Here is a 21,874-nt window from a genome sequence, read left to right on the forward strand (position 1 = left end):
CAACAAGTCAAATGTTTTTTTAAATTTGTATTCAGTTTTGATTGCATAATGACTTAGTCACTGAGCTTCTCCACACTGTTTTGTAATCCTTGGAGTAAACATGATAATAACTTTTCCATTACCTGCTACCTTGCACGTCCCATTTTTGTCTTTCCTGATAGTCACCTGAATTTGTGTTAACAAAGTCAGACAGTTCATCTCTAGAAATTCCCTTTAAACCGAAACTTAAAGGCGTGACACGAATGTATATTGTATGGAAATATTTAGTTTCACTGAACAAGAGTCAGATTTCAGTGGTTTGTGTCACATGACGGGTCAGGACACTGGGACTATTGTGTTCATTCAGCCATCTCTTTATCTTGTTCTCTGTTTACATCCACTATCCTCTTTTCTCTGCTGCCTGGACATGTGTTGCACAGCACTGTGTTGCGCTGAATACACAAGAATATTAAGGATACAAAGGAAGGCATCTGTGTGGTTGGAACCTGGTACCTGGAAACCTTTTCCACAGGTGAGAGCCATCACAGCATGCCTCAACTACAGAACTGACAGACTGCCACATTCCATCTCATAATTTCCCGGCAGATGGGAATTAATTACACTGTCCACAAACTTGAACGTGTTTTAATGATGTTTAGCTGATCCACCCACACTCTGCATAAGGTAGCTGCAGTTACTTCCAGTGCGTGTTCACTTCAATGCCAGTAATTGCAGGAATGTTTTTCTTCAAAGCACTTGGTGCAACGCTGCAGGCCGTTTTGTCTCTGCAGCTCAAAGGTATGTCAGAGAACAATGGGTGTGGCACACTCAAGGTCTTGTTCATTCCTAAATCTTTCCACAACTCTCATACTGTCTCTAGCAGGGCAGTGTTTCCCAACCTCTCTGGACTTTGATCCCTTTCAAATGAAGCATTTCCAATCACACTTCCACCAGAGAGGCATTATCAGAAGGCAGATGAGGGAAAATTATCCAGAAATTCAATAGAAAAATGCAAATATCTATAAAGTCTGAAAAAATAAACACATTTTTGGCTCCTGTCTTCTTTAAAAGTTATCTTGCAGCACTTAAAGGGAGTCTTGACCCCAGATTGGGATAGCGCTGCTTAGGAGCTCAACACTACCACTACTGACATCTATAGTTCGACATTGCTCGGGTCTAGCAAAGTTAGGGAGACATAAGTTAATTTACCAATCATTAAAGCCGGATAGTTTCATAATGACAAAATAATACAAATCAGCATTAATAAATTAAAAAATCTTTTATTTGAGTGTGGAATGTGAATGCCAGCATTCACATCAACAAACAGAAAAGACGTCACATTTGAGTTCAGCTTCTACTAAATACGCTCGTTTTAAAAATCCTAGACATGTAAAACAATAAAAAATAAAATTGCACATAGTTGTCAGTTGTATAAACATCCAACATTATTGTGTTGCTCTTTTTGTATCATTAGAAATCAATGTGCAGAAATCAAAAGAGCATCACATTTATACAGTAGTGTCACTTGTAGAATCAGCTGTGTGTGATTCTGAAATACAGCCACGGGTTTGGGAACGGTGCTTAAAACGCTCAGTCAAACCTACCGAAGCCACTCAACTGGTTTTCCTGCAAACATCCTGTTGCAGAATTTTTTTCACAGAGCAGATAAAATCAAACGAAAATGGCCACGATTTGTTGGTTACCAGTTTTAAAATTAGTTTTACGTAGTCTGTCGTGGTGAAGGGGAATTCAGGCCTGCACCACTTCCTGAGTGAAGTTGAAGAGTAAACGTTTCACTTTCAGCAGTGGTTTTTGTTTCTGCGTGTTTGTGCCTCTCAGCTGTCACTGTCAGACATTGGATGATCCGTACAGGCCTGTAAAAGACAACAAAAGAGTTTTAAACCAAACCTCCATGTTCGCCTATTTTATTTGTGGTTATTGTTCATATGCTGCTCTAACATTTTTAAGAAATACAGCACATACTTAAACCATTATGCCTACATGTGGTTGAACTCACATAACATGTCTGATTCTTACCTGTTTGTACTCAAATCGGTCCTCTAGATAACGGTTCCCCAGGCCAGTAATGTGACCCACATTCTGTCTGGAGAGCCGGGCTATCTTGGCTGTAAAGTCGTACGTAAAGGCCAACTTGATCAGCTCAGGCGCCGTCGGTGGGACAGTGGGAGGATTGTGGGTCGGCGACGCTTCTGTCTCCAGATACGCATCGGCCAACTTCTGGAAGGAAGAGTAGGACATCCGCTGGAAGAAGCCACTCAGGGTGGGGTTATCTTTCAGCTGGAGGAGATAAGGAGATGACGGCTGTCAGCAGATACAACATACTTTGACCTATGTGAAATTTTAATGCTAATAAACATGGATAAATACACTGTAAAATAGCTCCAAAAACACTGCTAAAAACAGCTGTTGGTAAAATACGTTTCTATATTTTGTCTTATTCCAGCAGATAACTGGTTAAACTCCTTATTGATTCATTGATTGATCTTAAAAATGTGCGAAAATGTCAAAAAATGCCCATCATGATTCACTTAAGCAAACGTGGATGTCATCAAATTGTCGCTTTTGTCAAAAAAACTACTCAGTTTATAACCATGTGTGACAACGTAAAGCAGCAAATCCTCACACTTAAACTACTGAAACTGTAAAAATGTGTTAAATGATGATTCGATCAAAATCAAAGTAGTTTCAGTTTAATTTTCTGTCGATCAACTAATTGATTTATCGACTAATTGCTGCAGCTCTGTCACTGTAGAACCAGTTTTAGCCACAGACAGCAGTCACATACAGTGTTTTACATAGCAGTGACTCGTGACTCGTGACTCTGCACCTCCTCTCCCGTTGCTATCACACTTTCAGTAGTTATCACGCACAGTCGCACACACACCGTCTCTGGCGATACAGTAAATGGTAAACAACACATTACGTAACTCACACAGAGGTAAGGAAGGAGCTAAATATAGACTGATGATCAGCAGTGAAATGTCACAAAGTACATGAAGTACAGTAAGTAAAGATTTCAACAACATCTGACTGAAAGCTTTAGTTACTCCTTACTTTTCAGATGGCAGGTTTCATACCCTCACAGTCTAGTGACAAACACAAATCTCCTGTCATGTGACAAACTGAAGGATGTCCCTTATGGGTTGAGAAAATGCTCCTACTTCTTAAAGCGGCAATTTGCATCTCTTATCTCTTTTGCTTTCTGTTAAAGCACCTGTTTCTTATAAACACATCATACGTTACTATCTTATGAAGAACAGGATCTGTCTGAACCATTTCAGTAATTTCCTGTGAAATTTCCCAAGTTTTTGATTGTTACCCAGAGTTTCATCAACAAACATTTTTACTAAAAACAACGATGAATACCAACCTTGTCGTCTATGGCGTCACCCTGCTCCTTTGTCAAAGCGATGATCCTGTTGATGATTTGCTCTGAGATGAAACGACAGCAAGGGGAAGTTTAAACAATGTGCTGAACAACATGATACTAAATCAGTTTTAGCAATATATAAGCAGTTATAGGGAATTAATATGAGTGGATGTTGATCTTATATTTGAAGATGAAAGGAACTTTCATCATTCAAATTAAGTTAACTATAAACTCTATTTAGCAGTGACATGTAATGAACGAGGAACAGTTTCTCACCGTCAGTGAGCTGTTCATCTTCCTCTTTCACTTCATGAACGATCCTCTCCAGTTCCTGTGACACCTTCTCATAGTAGGCGTACGTCGGTTCCACGCTGATGACAGCTGCAAAGCAAAAAAGATCCATTATTTGTAAGTCTACTAATGCAAAGGAATCATGCAGTAAAAGCTTTTTTACAACAGTAACGTGACCCAGATTTACATGAATCCATGTTACATTAACAGTGAGTCATATTATTAGTCACGCTTACATCACACAAATCAGGTCAATCTATTTAATCCTCAAACTCACCTTCAACTCTGGAGATGTCAGCAGTGTTGAGATCTTTATTTAGTCTTATCGTAGATCGCCGCCTTTTGGAGAATCTCCTCTTGATGGATTTTCTTCTAGTGGACTTTTTTTTTTGTAAAGTGGCCGTCGTTGCTGGCAGGCAGTTGGTCACAGCGTCAGAGAGTGACTCTTCTGCTTTGACCACCGCGGGCATCTCTGACCGATTGTCCTCATCTTCATCTTTCTCCTCGCTGTTCTTCCGAGAGAAAAAACCAACAAAGCTTTTCCAAAATGACGGCTTCTTGTTCTTTGATTTCTTCGGGGGTTTCTCTGGTTCTTCGGGAACCGTATCGGGCACACTTGCTGGAGGTTCGATTACAGAAAATGGACCGATATCCTCGTCGCTTGATCCCTGTAATTCCATCAAGTGGATGGAAGGGTCGCTGGAGTGTCGTCTTTGCCTGTTTGGCATCGTCACCCACTTATCTTTCCTCTCCTTCTTACTTCCCAGGGCCCCATCATTTAAGCTGAGACTGCGCGTCACGAACACCTCCAGCAGACGGATGGTGTCCTTGTGAGGCACAGAAATCAGCTGGCCATTGTTGTTGCTGTCAGGCCTTTGGTTTTCTGTCTGTGTTTCCATGGCGGGATGACTACAAGACAAGAAAACAACATGGAGCACACAATAGGTTAGAAGATTGACATGACATTTTATAGACTAAAAGTTTGTGAGTTAATCACTAAAAACAAGAAAATCGTCTGCAGATCCATCGATGATGAAAGTACTCTTCAGCTGCAGCCCTCAACTTTATTGATGCTGCAACTAATGATCATTTTCTTGAGTAATTTGCGATAATAAACCTTTTGTCCTTAAAGGATTTTTGAATGTAATTGACATTATATAGACCAAAGTTGTTGAGTTAATTAAATAAATCAAGAAAACAGTCAGTGAATCAGAAGATTAATCGATAATGAAAGCTATCTGTAGTTGGAGCCCTAATAATTATGTTCTTGAGTAATCTATTACTCATCTGCTCTTACATAACAAAACAATAGTGAAAATCCCCCACCACCATGCTCTGTAACCTGTTGACTTGCTACTGCGATCCACGATAATTAACCTTTTCTCTTTGGGTTTTGGAGTGTTGGTCGGACAAAACAAGCAACACAAAGGTGTCAGTTAGGATTTTAGAGAAATTAAATAACATTTTACAGACCAAATGTTGATGAGTCAATCAAATGAATCAAGAAAATTGTCTGCAGATTAACCCACAATGAAAGTAATCTTTAGTCGCAGCCCTAGACTTTATTGACGCTGCAAACCAATTATTATTCACTTGAGTAATCGATTACTGATCTGCTCTTACATAGCAAAATAATAGTGAAAAACACTCCACCACATGCTCTGTAGCCTATGTTGACTTATGCAAACAACAGGTATGTCTAACAGTCCAAACAGAGTTATTTAGATGATTATCAGAACAAACCAGGAAGCTGGAACTTTTGAATATTTGCTCAAAAATGACTTTAAAAATGAATCAATTATTAAAACAGTTGCAAATTCATTTTCTTTCAGTTGGCTGATGGATTAATTAAATGATTTTAACTAAAAATACAAAGAAAAACGTCTTTATTTAGTGTACAACTGTATAAAATGTGTATTAAGTGGACCAGGAAGACTCCTGTGCTTGTCTATGGTTGTCTATGGGTGTTTCCAAACACTTCTCAAAAGTCAGACAGAGAGAAAAAAGAAAGAAGTGAAGCAAAAGGAGAAGCAGAACTAACTCTGTAATGGTCTTCAGTGAGTCTACTTATCGCCACCGACTGAGGTTAGTGTATCTATGGACTCACCTCGTCTCCTTCAACAACAACAGCAGCCTGGTTGAATCCCTGCAGAGATCCGCGTGCTGTTTGTCCCAGTCGTCTCCAAAAGTGACTGACTCTGAGCAGCTTTACCTCAGAGCCTCTCCTCTACCTGCATTCTCCACCCCATGTATGGACACGTCTCTGCCCCCCTTTCTCACCTGGAACCGCCTGTCGTCATGTGCCGGAGCAGAGTGGGCGGAGGACGGGAACAATCAGCGCGTTTTCCTGGCTTCCAGCCGGGCTCGGGAGGCAGAGACGTCAGGATGCCGGCCTTGTTGTTTACGGTTTCGCTCTCGAGTCCTGTGTCGTCATTTTCCTCCGCGATGGTTTGGCCACGTTTTTGCTTTACAGGAAGTTGAAGCTGCAGAGGTCACTTCCTATACACACTGTGTCTGAGGGAGAAACAGCGTGAACCTCATGTGTTTTCATGCATTTCATCAGGCGGAGATACATTTAAAGGTTGCCTCAAAGTCCTTGCTTTATAGGGTACCTCATCGTAAGATACTTAGATTAAAGGTGCACTGTGTAGTTTAGGGGAAGAAATGAGAAATATCTGCATTGACTGATTTTATTTATGCTTAAACAAACTAAATAAACAAACTGACCCTAAAGGACAACACAATTTCCTACTGTTGTACTTTGTTTATATGTGGCGGACCCTGCCACCTTTCTAGCTTCAAACAGTGTCATGGGGACAGCTTGTTTATTCAGTTACGGAAAGAAATAAACATTTCTGAGTTTGTACTATTACTTCATTAATACTGTAAATATTAAAATTATTGAACTAAAGGTAGTGTTACAGTGAAATAAGTACTCAACTTGGGTAGACGAAGGCCTACAAAAGTAGATTTAAGGTACTCATTATTCAGAATAGCCTATTTAGGAATAATAAATATGCTCTTAGATTATAATTATTGATGCATTAATGTGTAAGCATCTGTAATGTGCAGTTGGTAAAGGTGGTGCTGATTTAAACTAGTTTATAAAGAAGCTTAATCAATATTGAGTAATACATCATCATTTATTAGTTGATTTATATTCTACATTAAAGGGGCACTTTGTAGTTTTGGAGAAGAAATTGAAAAGTTTGTAATAACACAAACTCAGGAATATGTATTTTTTCCATAACTGAATAAACAAGCTGTCCCCAGAACACTGTTTGAAGCTAGAAAGGTGGCAGGGTCTGCCACATATAAACAAAGTAAAACAGTAGCAAATTGTGTTATCCATTAAGGTCAGTTTGGACTGGAGCACAGTAAATGTACTTAGTTACCACTGCATGTCACAGATAGATATATCTAAATAGACCAAAAGAGGAGGACAACACAAGCTGCATCATATGTACATTATTTGTGCCGACAGATGACAAAGTTCCATTCTCATCGATTCATTGATTACCTTTATTTTCCCAGCGGGGAAATAAAGCTCGCAGTATTCAAAACACCACAGTGTGTTCATGATGGCCTCAGTAAATAACGTAGCCAGCAGCTGTTTTTCATACTGGTGCTGGTCTGTGTAATAGACTGTCATTAAGTGAAGATAAGATCAGCTTTTATTGATCCCCAGAGGGGAATTCAGACGTTGCAGCAGCGCAGAGACAGAAATAAGAGCAGATAAGTAGATCAATATAGGAGCCATAAAAGTGCAGTTTCACTCGAAGTGACAATCTAAGCAGTATACGTGCAGTAACTATGAGCAGAGTTGAACTTAAACTAATAGTGCAATACTATATAAGGTGAGGTGACATGGTGGTGTAGTGAGTAGCAGCAAAGTCAGTGATATACTGCATGTGAGTAGTATGTCAACATGAACTATAACAGTATACTACACCAGAGTAGTACAATAGTATAGTACAGTTAGGGCTGTCACAATGTCAGATTTTCACCATTCGACTATCATGGCCAAACAAAGTCACGATAACAATACTATCAATATATGTAAAAAAGAAGCTAGCAATCAAATCTATGTTTACTGTGTGTTTTGTCTCTTTTTTGGCAGATAATATACTCTCAAAGTACATTACAAGTGTAGGGATGTGGAGAAAAATGAACAATAACTATCAAATACTCAATTACTAGTGAAAAGGCAACCAGATGAACTCATAAACAAAAGATGCACGAGGCAAGTGTATTATTAACACGATATGAGTATTCTAATATTTTAATATCAAGGTTATCGTGAATATCACAATATCATGACACCTCTTAGTACAGTATTACTGTCACACTTTGATACAATAACATACCTTTACCTGTGTGTATAGACAGTTTTCATACACATATACAGGTGATGGTATGTTGCATAGTGTGCAAGTTATATTTTTTTACTGTCATTAATCAGTCAATCATGATTTTCATTGGTTGTTTAATCTAAAAACCACCATCATAAGTTTCCAGAGCTCGTGTGGCAACTTCAGGTGTGTTGTCTTGTCCAACTAACAGTCCAGATATTCAGTCAGTCATCACATTTGAGGAGCTGAAACCTGAGTTATAGGAAAGGCTTTCAAAGTTTGTTTCCATGCTTGCAGATTTCACTAGGCTACTTACTGAAATCAATTCATCATCATTTTCACCTTTGTAATCTAGTTAATCATTAACCACGGCAGTGAACTTATGACGTCAGGAGGTTAATTTAAGATTTGTAACCTCTAACTTTTCCCTCCAGTTTGCAGACGTGAATGAGCTGGGATCGGCCCAATTACAGCAGAAGTTTGTAATGCGGTCGAAGATTTCTAGGAAGTGTTCAGAGTAGGACTGTTTTCATAGAAGAAAGTCTGACCCTTTGCTTATAACTCATCGATTAACATTTTTTATGACCAGCGTATCTGACTTCATGAGTGATCTCTTATCTGACCTGTTGAAACACGAGGCGTTTTGTGTGAAATGAAAGCAACATAACTGGTTTGCTGCCTCGTTCGTGGTGCAACTGGTTTTAGAGTTAACAAAACACATTCTTTTCTTGAGCCTTGTTTTGTCTGGAGAGTTTAAAGCAGACTGTAGTTTAGTCATCGTCAGTGACCTAATAACCCCAACTGACCTACATAGATCATATTTCTGGTTCTCGTTTTATGTTATAAGGGAAACTCTGACTTTAATTTCTCCTAATTATGTCGCACTGTAAAGAGATTTCCATTCATCTTGAATGTAAATGACTGGTTGCCTGCAGAAGGTAATTTTAATCAGCTTTTTGTCATTTTAGTTAGAAAAACACTCTCACTTTAGAGAAGAGACAATACATGTGTGATGAGCCTACAAAATTAAAACTCATTCGCGCCCATTTTGAAAAAAATAAATGTACAACTTAACATTTAGGCCTTCACAGAAGCAAACAGTCAGTGGAAAACTCCCACCAGTTTGCTTTAGTGCAGTACCACAGTGAAGCCACAGGGTGTCACACTCAACACTGCGGACCCACCTCTGCGTGCTGTCCCACGTCAGTCACGTCACCTGAAGGCAGCAGTGGATTGTAACTGAGTACAAATACAAGGAACTTGAACTTAACCTGAGTATTTCTATTTCAAGCTACTTTACACATCTACTCCTCTATAATTTAGATGGAAACATTGTACTTTCCCTCCAATATATGTATTTGACACATGCTTGATATTTGATGTTTGCTGTAATCTGTCGTGCCGATATCTTACAACTCACTTTGGCAGATTGCCAGTGTAGATACCGATATATGCACATATTTTATCAAGATGGCATGCATTGCTTGTACGCATTCACTGGACCAAAAGAGATAGCTACTCAATCAATGATTTGCTTCTCGTACACATAATTAAAGCATCGTCTTATCGGATTGTCTGTGGAAATGTTCATTTCAGGCCCATTCTGTTATTTCATTTTAAAGCCTTTATCAGACAGCTGATGTTATCCTGCATCCCGAATGTGACAGCTTCAGCTGCTATTTACTTTACAGATTAAGATTTTACAGACAAAACATGAGATGAACATATAAAAAGATCCATTATTGATCAAACTACCCCAAATTATGTATTTATTATTATTAAAGCAGCTACAAGGAACTTTTATTTTTGTTGATTCTGGCTGCCCTGTTGACAAAGACCTTGATCTGGAGTGCATTTCAAATGTTATTTTTCATTTTGAAACAAAGCTGTTTGCAGGAGGGATGAGGTAATGTATCTATATGTGGTTACGTACGATCAATAACTGTAATATGATGATGGTGAAATGAAGTAAACATTGTTTTAGTAGCAGTGGGTGAGTTTACAGGTAGCCTGAAGACATTTCTTTTTATTCTGGAAGCTCGTCTTTTATAATCTTTCCTATTGTCAGAATAATGTAGGTAATTATCTTTGTGGCGTTTATCCAGATTCATCTTTGTAATGGACTGCAGCTGGACGACCATATCGCCTTGTGCACGTACAGTATTTGCCCGCCCCAGATGTGAAATGCAGCCTGTGGTCATCTGAAGGCAGCACGTCGTCTACTGTCTGAGCCCGGCTGATACTTCAGGTCACCTCCTTCATTTTTCATGGGCGTTAAGCAGGACAAATGTGAGACTCACGTTTCGTCCCACAGAAGTCTGGCCGTTGACCTCCAGGGCTGACGCACTGCAGCAGAGCAGTCAGCGTGCAGTTACCTGTCATAAATCTTTATCTCCTTGGATCATTCCTCGCCCTCTCTGTCATGAGACTCCACTTTCAATCTCAATATGACTGATGGGAAAATCCAGCTTGAGCACAACAAGAGTTAAGCAGATTCAGACAGACACTGGAGAATACAATTGCATCCAAAATTATGAATTACCTGTGCATATAATACACCCTAAATGCTTCATTGATTTACCATGATATAAATTATACTGGTGTTGTGATATATTGAAAGCCGGTCATCAAAAATGCTCCTTTGAGCCTCTTTGAATTATTGAAGTCGACCAAAATGTCAGTTGAATAATTGAAGAGTTTTCAGGAACAAAGTCCTTCTGCCACAAACTCTCAGTCAGGATCACAAGAGTTTCTTGTTATGTCACCGAAAGACAGAATCTGTTAATGTGTAACGTAGTTTCATATTTCCTGGCAACAACTCAAACGCTTTTACACCACTCATAAACAGCGGCATTGCAGCAGCAGGATGGTGTATGTGAGATGAACTCAAAATGAACTTCAGTGGTCGTGTGATGAAGGAAAATGTGACCCACCAGCATGGCTCACCCATCGAGTTTTTTGGACAACAATGGAGGCCTATAGCCAAAAGTAATTAGGTAGATCAGGCTTTGGATACTAATCCAGTTCCTGAGAAAAAATGTTGTCAATAAACATTTTACTGATACACCCCCTCAGCATTCCATACTGAAGTTGACTCGTGTCATCTTAAATTTCAGACAGCATTAAATGTGCGGGCGCGTGGGACGCCTTGATGACATCAGGGATTTTCCAGCATGATCGTGTGGAGCAAGTGAAACTGAAAGTGATAAACAGAGTGACTTCTGGCTGTGTTATCACACCGTGTCAGGAATTTCTGATCCTCCGTCAACACGGCGAGCTGCAGGATGAGTCCACCTGTCTGTCCTTCATCCTCTCAGTGCTGAGAGAGCAGATGGAGCCCCTCACGAGCTCGGTGCCAAAAACATGCTGCTCATTTGTCACGATGCACTCTTTCCCTTTTGGTGAGGATTTTTTTTTTTTTGCTTTGCTCAATTCAATCATATCAGGCCTGGAGTCTATAAAGATGCTATAAAAGTAATGCAAAAGCCATGTCTGAATGCTCTTGGTCAGCAAAGTCAGGGCGCTGAATCAATGGCTGAAGTAATACTGTAGGTGAGCACAGCTGAACTCTGATCAATATTAAACCATGAGGACTGCTTCGCCACTCAGTATTACACCAGCTGTGCTCCTAAGCAGCACCTCGTTTGCACTTTGATCAAAAATGCCAAGGTCACTGCAGCCTGTGTGCTCTTGTCCTGCATCCAGGAGTGTTACCGTCACTGGAAGAAACAGGAGACTTTGGAGGGATTTCTGCCCAAGTGTCTTTGCCCTCTGGAGTGCTAGAACTACAGTACACAGGCTGCTGTCTGTGCAGCTCTCAGATTGGCTTATAATGTGCCCGCTGACAAAACAGTAACCCAATCTACTGGTATGAGACTCGCTGTCTGAACTTTCGTGTGCATTGTTTCCTTTAAAGCTTGACACAGCTCGTCAGTGAGCTGGAGAGTAAAGAGGAGAGTCATGCGAGGCTGGTATTTATAGATCCATTTAGGGCTGCAGTACAGTCTGCTGTGTCACCGTGATCAAGACCATCTGCTGGTCTTTGAATGAATTTCTTGTGCTGATTCTCAGGCAGGATGGATATGATCTCTTCGTGGAACACCTGATGAATTATAGATGGCAGCCTCACATTGGCTTTGACCTTGCAGGAGCCACCTGTCCGTTAACTGCTAAAATGTTATCAGGCCTCGTCTTTGGTATATCACTGTGCGATCAGTGATCATCAGGGCAGAAGGGCGGCCAGCTGACCTGACCGTTAACTAGTGACTAAGATGAACAGGCAGCTGAACAGACAGCAAAGACACAGCCAGTATGTCTGAGCAGGAAATGACTTCAGCAGCTGACAGAGGAGGAATCAGCTCAGAGAAATGTAAAATCACAAGCTTGGTGTTTACAAAAAATCCAAATGAGATGTTTTCTCTAACATCCTGACAGAGAGTTTGTCCTTGATGTGACTGTACTGGACAGTAAAGCATCAAATTAAACAGCCAGCTCTTTGCCTCAGAGGCCAAGATAGATAATCTTATAAATGATTCATTTGGTCTGCATATTTAATTTGGTGCTTTTCAAGCTATCACAGTCAAAGGCATTGTCAAGCCCACAGCACCAGATCTTCTGCATCTGATGAAGTGTTGTTTTGAAAACAGCAGTTCTTATTAGCAAGAGGTGGAAAGTACATTCACTCAAGTACTCTACTACAAGTACAATTTCAAGGTTCTTGTACTTTTCAAGTGTTGGGTTTCAAGTGTTTCAAGTGGGTCTTGAGGGTGTTTACTGATTGTAAAGCGCACTGCGTCAGCATGGTTGTGATTATAGGCTATATAAATAAAACTGACTTAACTTGACTACATGTACTCAAATACTGAACTTAACTACAATTTTGAGGTACTTGTACTTTAATATTTCCAATTTTATGCTACTTTATACTTCTTCTGCACAACAATTCAGAGGCAAATACTGCACTTATTACTCCACTACATTTATCTGACAAGTTTAGTTACTAGTTACTTTACTGGAACAGAAAGCACAATATGAGTGGATGGAGTGGAAGTATAAAGTGGCAGTAAAGTACAAGTACCTCAAAATTGTACTGTACAGTACTTGAGTAAATGTACTTAGTTACATTCCATCATTGGTATTTTCACAATGTGCTGCCAATTATGTTTCATTTCCTCTTTTTTTTTTTAACTTAATATCCCAGATAACAACACAAAAAACTCCTCAGTATGTCAGTAATCAATCTGTTGCATTCCTGCATGACTTCTATTATTAGCGGGGCTGTATCCGACTCATTTCTTAATTAGACAACAGGCTCGTTATACAGAACACACAGTGAGAAACGTCTGCTTCTGCAGTCCGCCATCTACACCACGACACCAGATATATATTTAAAAACAAACAACTTATGCGACTCTTTTTCCTTCTTGTGATGTGACACATTCTTAGACAGGACTTCTTCGACAGAGAGCTAAAGAGAGACGGAGGGAGGGAGAGAGGGATGCCATCATGCTATCGGTGCAGAGAAGCAGCAGTGAGCAGGCGATAATAACAGCTGACACGAGGTGATAATGAGTATCAGCCCTGCAGCCGTGCACCGACACTTACACCTCTATTCATCACTATTATTGTCAAACAAAAAGTTTATCTGCTCGATGTCACGGGAACAATCATCAGAGGGAAACTGTGCACAGTTCAGATACATGTTTAATGAAAGGCACTCTTTACAGGATAAATAAAACAAATAATGACATTGTATACTGTACAATGTTGACACATACAGTAACAGTCCTCACATATTAAGTGCTTCATAACATAGTAAAGTGCTGAGTACCAACGTGACTAACTGACGTCACCTTATTGCATTTCATTTACAGGTATTGCTCTCTCCGCGAGTGAAACACATTTGTTTTCCACCCGCGCGTCATCATTATTGCATATTGTAGGATTATTATAAAGGCATTGATTGTGTTACAACTACACCCACTGCCATTTCTATACAAGCCGTATTTATATGTATAATAAACTCACATACAGTACATTTTCGAGATTGGATTGTGGCATGCATATATAGTACGGACTCATGTTTTTTACCTGATGAGACACAAATGTCGTCATTTCGCAAATTCCAGTCAAAGTATTGGCTTTCCCTATCACAAGGAATATAATGATCATCACTACATGATTAAAAATGCTAGAATATATTTAGCTACAATAAATATGTCAAACCCTCAGTTACTGATAATAAGAGTTAAACCTCATTTCGGCACACTATGCCATGCAATACAAATGAGAGAATGAAGGTAAATGGAGAAATGTTCAAATACACGAGTGTCTCCTCGTTTCTCTAAGTCTGATCACAAATATATATCTCGTCCTCCATTTTGGTAAAGCTTTATATTAAGGTCCTCGTTATAACTGTTAGTTTTTAGGTAATACCGGGCTTATTTTTCCTTATAAGATGCATATTAACATTAATAAGATAATATAAGCAGTAGTAACAGCATGATAAACATGTTTCCTGTTAGATTATGAGACATTTATAAGCGCTTGAAACATGGTAACAGTTTATAGACGCTTAAGAATGTTTATAAAAGCCTTGTGAGTTTCTTATAATAGCATTAAAAAGACATTTATTGAGTTTAACTAATAACCTCTGATTTAAAACCTTTACTATGCTTTTGTTTGTTGCTTAATACATACTTTATATTTATTGTGCTTTTTTAACAGTTAACTATGCATTTGTAGTTGCCAGATTAACAGCGAGAACAATTCCTTATTAGTTCCTTTATTTTACACTTACTAGCATTTTAAAGATTACAAGACATGCAACAAGGGCTCCAGGCTGCGGAGTTTTCCGCCTCTGTACATGAGGCATGCTCTCTCTTAGATGAGTGACCTGTGAACCCCATCTTTTCAACAGTTAACACTGTGTGTGACGCTGTCCTCGCTTAAGTCCTGCATAGCATAGTTGACAAATAATAAGTACATAGTTAACTGCTAATAAATGCATAAAATGGGCATGTATTGATCTTGATTTTGCAATAAAAAGATCTCAGTAAAGCCTGCTAACATCTAGCTTTTGTCTTATATATAAATGTTTACAATCAGCATTCACTCATCCGTCAAATGACTCTGCAGTTGTCACGGATGTTTATTGGCTCTAGATCTGGTCGGCTGTGATAAAAACACAACACCACAGTGGACAAGCGTAATTTCACCCCTTTCCAGGTGCGACGCTATGACATGTGTTGAAGTTAAGGCTGCTGGCTTGTTAATATTTTTCCATCTGTCTCTGTCCAAGCAGCGTTTCAACAAACATCGTTCAACTCGTTTGAAAGAGAGACTGAAGTTAAAGATATTAAAAAACGTACTGCACACGTGCAGCTCTCAACAAAGATGAGAAAGAAGCGACTCCTAACGCAATGTGTGTAATTCAGAATATTATGACTATTATGATGAATATATGACTACGACTTTTTAAAACAAGTTTGTCTACTGTTAACATGTTTATGATGACGAATATGGCATAAGAAAAAAAACACAGAAAGTCGTTTCCTGGCAATGGGAAGGGAGTCAATCGCTTATTTTTAGTGGGTTTACACCCTTTTATAAAACCTGAATACGCACACTAATTTTGGTGTAAACATGGTTTTAAGGACCTTATTACCTATAACCTAACACTTATTACAAGGACTTTAATACAAAGCGTAATCGATGAGGTAAAACTCCAAAAGTGCTTAAACGATATGTGGAAAAAAATACATTGAGTGCAATGAATTTATACAGGTTTTAAAGGGTAAATTCACATTACAATAGCATGTTAGAAGGTGACTGCTTGTACAGCTAAATCTGTGTAATCTGGTGTAAAATGCCAAATAATAAAAATGAAAACCGTGTAGATAAAAATAATGTGATTTTCAACACTGGAATTGCTGCATGCAACTGCTGCACGTGCTATAATACAGCAAAGCAGTTTCAGGGTTTGTCTTATACTTTGCAGCCTATCTACGAGACTAATCGCAGGCTACTAACCCTGCCAGCTATTTATCACACAGATATTGTTACGCTGTGTCACACGGAGAAGCGCTGCCTGCTGCTGAGCATTCACAACTATAGATCTGCTGAGGAGACAATGTGTGCGGCGATGTCCTCTTGCCTTACACTGGACACACTCCTGACCTTGAGAATCTTGCCAAGTTCTGTCTAGATTTTTGCTGAGAATGACGAAGTGTAGACTAACGTGGAACTGAGACGTAATATTAGCTCAGGAGTATACCTATAGTTTAAATGACTATCAAAACCTGTTGTGATTTCTTTTGTGGGATAAACTTACTGTTACACGGACCTCAAGGTCAAATTTACTCTTCCTGTCACTCGTATAGTTCCAACAATCTACAAGATGAAACGTCTATAGTACAAATGAGCCGTCACATTTCTTTTTTCTTCATATTGCACTGGATGAAATGATGATAATTATACCTTTCAGCTCTTCTCATCAAGGGTAACTGACATAGTAGTTGTTGAGTTGTGTTAATTGCACTTTGACACATCCACAAGCAGACAGACAGACAGACGGACAGACAGACAGTTTCAAGGCTGTCTCACCACACAGTGCCTATTAATACTGGAACAGTGTGCACAAATGCTGCCATGTGTGACATTGGAGTACAAAATAGTGAGAAAGATAAGTTCATCTCACTACTGGATATGTTTTGTTTGTCCGTGTGTTTTTCATGCCCTTGATATAAATGCGTAGCTTCTCTATCAGTGCATGCCGTTTTTCTCATTCTGCCAGGTGCCGTTACTTTTGTTAAGCGAAGGTGTGCTTCCGTACTTGTTCGCAGCTGACATTTTCTGCGCAGCCTCCGCCGCCGCATCCATGATCTGTTTCTCCTCCTGCTCAGTCTCACGGTGGTAGAAATAGTTAAAGTTGGAGACGATGACCGGGACGGGCAAGGCGATGGTCAGGACACCAGCAATGGCACAGAGGGTGCCGACCATTTTGCCTCCCATCGTGATGGGGCACATGTCTCCGTATCCCACAGTGGTCATTGTCACCACAGCCCACCAGAAGCCGTCCGGGATGCTAACAAACTGCGTCTGGGGCTCATCCACTTCTGCAAAGTAGATGGCACTTGAGAATAGGATGACTCCTATAAAAAGGAAGAAGATAAGCAGCCCAAGTTCCCTCATGCTGGCTTTCAAGGTCTGCCCCAAGATCTGAAGCCCTTTCGAGTGTCGGGAGAGCTTAAAAATTCTGAAAACTCTCACCAGACGGATGATTCTTAGGATTGCCAGGGACATGTTCTGACCAGAGTTCATATCATCGTCAGGGGTCGTAGCCAGCTCTGTTCCCAGGGTTACAAAGTAGGGAATTATAGAGACTATGTCAATGATATTCATGATATTATTGAAGAAATCACTCTTGCTGGGGCACACAACGAAACGGACGCCGACTTCAAAGCAGAACCAAATGATGCAAATAGTCTCCACAATGAAAAAGGGGTCTGTGAAATACGCCATCACATCTTTGGCGGCGGGCTGAGGAGCAGAACCGTCTTGGGTCCCGTTGATCATTTGGGTTAAAGCCGGGGGAAAGTCACCGTCGTCCCTGAACTCTGGCAGAGTCTCCAGGCAGAAGATGAAAATGGAAATGACGATGACAAACACAGAAACCAGAGCTACAGATTTGGCCGCGCTGGAGCTTTCTGGGTATTCAAACAGGAGCCAGAACTGTCGCTGTAGTTCGTTGGTGGGCAAAAGGACCTCTGGCTCTTTGATAAACCCTTCGTCCTCGCGGAACTGCTCCATTGCCTCATGACCCAACTCGTAGAAAACGATTTCATTCGCGAACACATCTAAGGGAACGTTGGCCGGTCTGCGGATTCTCCCTCCTGACTGATAGTAGTACAGAATACCATCAAACGACGGCCGGTTCCTGTCAAAAAAGTACTCGTTTTTCATTGGGTCGAAGTAGCTTATCCTCTTCATGGGGTCGCCGAGCAACGTCTCAGGGAACTTATTCAGGGTGCTGAGCTGGGTCTCGAACATCAGGCCTGAAATATTGATGACGACTTTCTCGTCTTTTTCTTCCAGGCAGTGCTTTTCAAACAAATCTTCATTCTCATAGCAATCCTTTGCCATTTTACTGAAGACACTGTCAGTTGGAGACTCGCTGTTGATCAGGAGCTTCAGGTTAGAGATCAAACTGGCGCTGCTGGAGTTCGCTTTAGTGGTCAGAGTCGGAGGAGTGGACGGTGACAACCCCTCCTGAGCAGAATGATGTCCACGTCGTCCTCTATGTGGCGACTGTTGGGCGAAGAGATTCTGATCGGGGGCCTCTGAGGTGGGTGAAGTTGGGTACCCGGAGTCATTCGGGTCTCCCAGGTTGATGCCGACATCATCCATGTTTTCAAAATTAACAAGCGGCACCTCCATCCCCTGTGTTGTCCCTAGCCACAGCTCCGTCTATCAGCCCGGTTCGAGTGCAGGAGACAGAGGGGGCACCACGAACAGTGCCACGCTGAAGATCCTGGTAGGGCCTCCTTCCTTCTGACTATCATTCAGGCAGCTGTATGCCTCTTTTGGAGTCAGTCCTCTGTATAATCTGTAAAAGAGGGGGGGTAAAAAAAAGCAAAGTTGTTTTAATTTTGTTAAATAGTGCAATACAGTTTTGATGGTAAAGAGGTTTTTCTGTCAGCTCCTGTTTACATCAGCAGAGAAGTTGCCATCTGATACTCTGCTTGTACAGTTATTTTTTTCCCCCTAATTCACTCCCACAACCGAATGAAAACACAGACTGTGCAAGATCGACTGTGAAGGTGCTTACACAGGGTATGAACGGTAATATTGCTGATCATGTGCTACAAAGCCAAACATGTTTAATTTCCTCATGGAAAAAAAAAACATCTGAGCTTTCACTTCTGACTGAAAACCGTCGAAAAACATTTGAATCTCCCTCTTTCTAACTACCATCTCACTTAATCCATCTCGGTCCTGTAGTCAATCAGCATCACGTTTACTTTATCTCTCCGCAGCTGTTTATTATTAGATTTGTCCGGTTCGGACAGGTAACCAAATCCGGACACATGCGTTTAAGCTGCAACCTCTGTGTCCACTTGACACCGAGGGGCCCTGCGTACTCAGAGAGACTCATCTGATTCTATTTCCACTTGCATCGTAGCAGATAACGTAACAGAACAGGATATAGGATTGAATCGTCTTATGTAAGGACATCATGATAGGGCTTATGCAAAAAATAAATGTATTGATTGTGCCGTGTCAGCAAAGAGGGGTTAGTGAGTCCAGGAGAAAGGACAGTTGAAGATGCAGAGGGCAGAAAAGTGCTGTTAGAGCCACATCTTTGCATCTTAAAATACACTTTATTTCTAAAAGCAACTCCTTGCTGCTAAATTGTAAAAATGTCCCACTGAACTAACTTAGCCTTTTCTCACACTGAGCAAACATTAAAAGACACAACAAATTCACAACAAATCGCCCACAAATACATGCAAATACATGTCTAATTAAGTGTACAGTTTAAATCCAGCTGTGCGCAGATGTCCGCACCACTCACCCATGTCCCCGGCTCTGCAGAAGTTCTTGTGCCCTCTCTACCCTGCTTGGAAGCTCTGCTGTGCTCCCCCTTCTTCCCTTCAATCTCTCCCTCATCCAGACTCACAATCAAGAGTGTCTCTAGCTCTATTAAAGCTCCCATTGGGTAATTTAACACCCTATAAGAAACCAGAGATGCCAGAGGTACCCACATGCGCATGCAGACGTACACATGCGCGCACACACAAACACAGGCAAACACAAACTCACTGTATTTTGAATGTGGGGGTCACCTGGCTTTGTTCTCCCTGCTCCCTCCTCCGTCAGTGGGATAAGTGAGGACGGTATAGGTAGCTCCTCTGATAGGAGATTTACTCTGCAGGAGCCAATCGCTGTTTGATGTGGCGAAGGGAGAGTGGGACCCACTCTTTCTCCCCTCTTTCCTGCAGAGTAAGCATCCACATGCGGGATCATCCAATCCACCCTCACCTTGGGGATTATACTCTATTCTTCCCCTGTTACAGGACTTGTCATAGCTCTCAATACCTGCAGCAGCGCACATCTGCCCGGGGGCTTCAGCTCTCTCTTGTTTACATCTTCAGTAACACAGGCTGGCGTGGAGAGAAATTTTATTGACATTTTAAACCGTCACAGAGGTTTCCCAACAATCTCCATCGAACGTTTCTTCTCTTCACTGTATCTCTGTGCTAATGCAAATCCATAAAACACTAGTACACTAGAATCAGTTGTATTGATGAATACTATTCAAGGCACACATTTACTCTAGAGGTGTTAAGTATAGATTTATAAGAGGGTTGAGAGTAAAAACAGTCCTTTTTCCAAGAAAATCCTGCAGATGTGGTCGTGTGTTTTCATTCCAGTTGTCCTCACCAACTCCAGCTACTGAAGGTCTGTCACATTAATAAAGCAGCTCTGTTGAAAAATTGTGCCTGACTTAATTAAAAGGCTGAATTCATGTTACAATATGAATTCTCCCGAGGAGCGAAAACTTTAATCAAAGTTCATCTTCAACCTCCTCAGAAGGGCAGCCAATTTGGCATCATAGGTTGAATATTGTGTTACCTGACAGAGAACTCAGTTGCCTGAAGACGGAAATCATTCCCTCATCTCACTCTCGCCCTGCTGCAGCCAGGAGTTGGCTGTCTGCTGGTCCTCTGTAACATTGCGGCGCGAGCAGCACCACTGCAGGCACATGGCTTCAAGGTCACAGAAAACTGTTTTAAGACTTTACAGCCTGCACTTTGCTATACATCACCACACACGGTCACCTCCGGGGAATCTCGTTATGTGTCCTCACGGGAACATCATGTACATGTGCATCAGTGGAGAGGATCTTCACGTTTTTTTTTACCTGAGATACACACTTGTTCATAAACACAGACCAGAGATGCAGGGATCATCACTCAGCTGACTCAACATGCTCCATATATAATACAGGGATCTTTCTCTTTCATGTCCTGGACATGTCATTGAGAAGGCAGTCAGCTGAAGCATGACCTGTCACTTAAACACCTCGTAATAGAATCTGTGACGGACAGGAAAATGGACAGTGAGGGGGCGATCACAGTCAGACTGAGAGGGTAAATAATCAATCCGTCCCCCTGCAAAACGATTTGTGTCACTAAAAGTGGGAGAGGGGAGGTAAATGGGTGAGATGGACTGCAGCTACTGCAGTGTCACTCCTCTCAGGAATACTGACAGCGTACCAGAGGGATAACGTCCCTCCCTCTGTCCTTCTACACAGCCCGTGATCCATCATCCGTCCCTCCTCCCTCCCTGCGTCCAGCCCTCCCCCCGATGACACTGTCACCTTACCCGTTAACAGACTGTGTTGACAAAGCAGTTCCTCCATCAGCATGCTTGTGTGCGAACTATACTGACGCTGCATCGGTATAAACACCTCCTGCACACCTTTATAGAGCTCGACTTTGAGCCATGGACGCCTGACAGGAATAGCAACGTTTGTTCAGGGAAAATAAAGTCTAACTTCAGCTCTGAAGTGAAGAAGTGTACATGTTGTTCAGGAGGAGAAGCAGCAGGTAACACTTTATAATAACCATCAGCAACAAATGGTACATTTATAGTTAATTACACTTTAGTTAATAGTTATTTCATTGTTAAAAAGCAACAGAAAATGTTTCTGAACATCAGTTGCAACTTTATAATTATTCATAGATGAAACATGCAGTATTATAAACATCTGTTGCAACTTTACAGTAAACAATTGTTTTATAAATGGTTTATAAAGCATTTAATTGTTTGTCAACAGAGAAATCAATATTATGTA

At 40.9% G+C, this 21,874-nt stretch overlaps 2 protein-coding genes across 2 annotated transcripts; both read right to left on the reverse strand.

Annotated features, from left to right (window-relative positions):
• Positions 1–1,243: 1,243 nt before the first annotated feature.
• On the reverse strand, positions 1,244–6,087 carry LOC140998372 (uncharacterized). The gene is made up of 6 exons (XM_073468641.1): positions 5,769–6,087; positions 3,939–4,570; positions 3,647–3,751; positions 3,371–3,432; positions 2,017–2,277; positions 1,244–1,853 (listed from the first exon to the last, which is right to left on the reverse strand). The coding sequence occupies exons 2-6, from the start codon at positions 4,558–4,560 to the stop codon at positions 1,815–1,817; spliced, it is 1,089 nt and encodes a 362-aa protein (XP_073324742.1). The 5' UTR covers positions 4,561–4,570; positions 5,769–6,087; the 3' UTR covers positions 1,244–1,814.
• A 10,689-nt stretch (positions 6,088–16,776) lies between these two features.
• On the reverse strand, positions 16,777–18,450 carry LOC140998377 (potassium voltage-gated channel subfamily A member 10). The gene has a single exon (XM_073468646.1). It carries the CDS (start codon positions 18,448–18,450, stop codon positions 16,777–16,779), a length of 1,674 nt encoding a protein of 557 aa, XP_073324747.1.
• Between the last annotated feature and the right edge of the window lie 3,424 nt (positions 18,451–21,874).

The sequence above is a fragment of the Pagrus major genome, chromosome 6 (genome assembly GCF_040436345.1).
Source record: "Pagrus major chromosome 6, Pma_NU_1.0".
Taxonomy (NCBI): domain Eukaryota; kingdom Metazoa; phylum Chordata; class Actinopteri; order Spariformes; family Sparidae; genus Pagrus; species Pagrus major.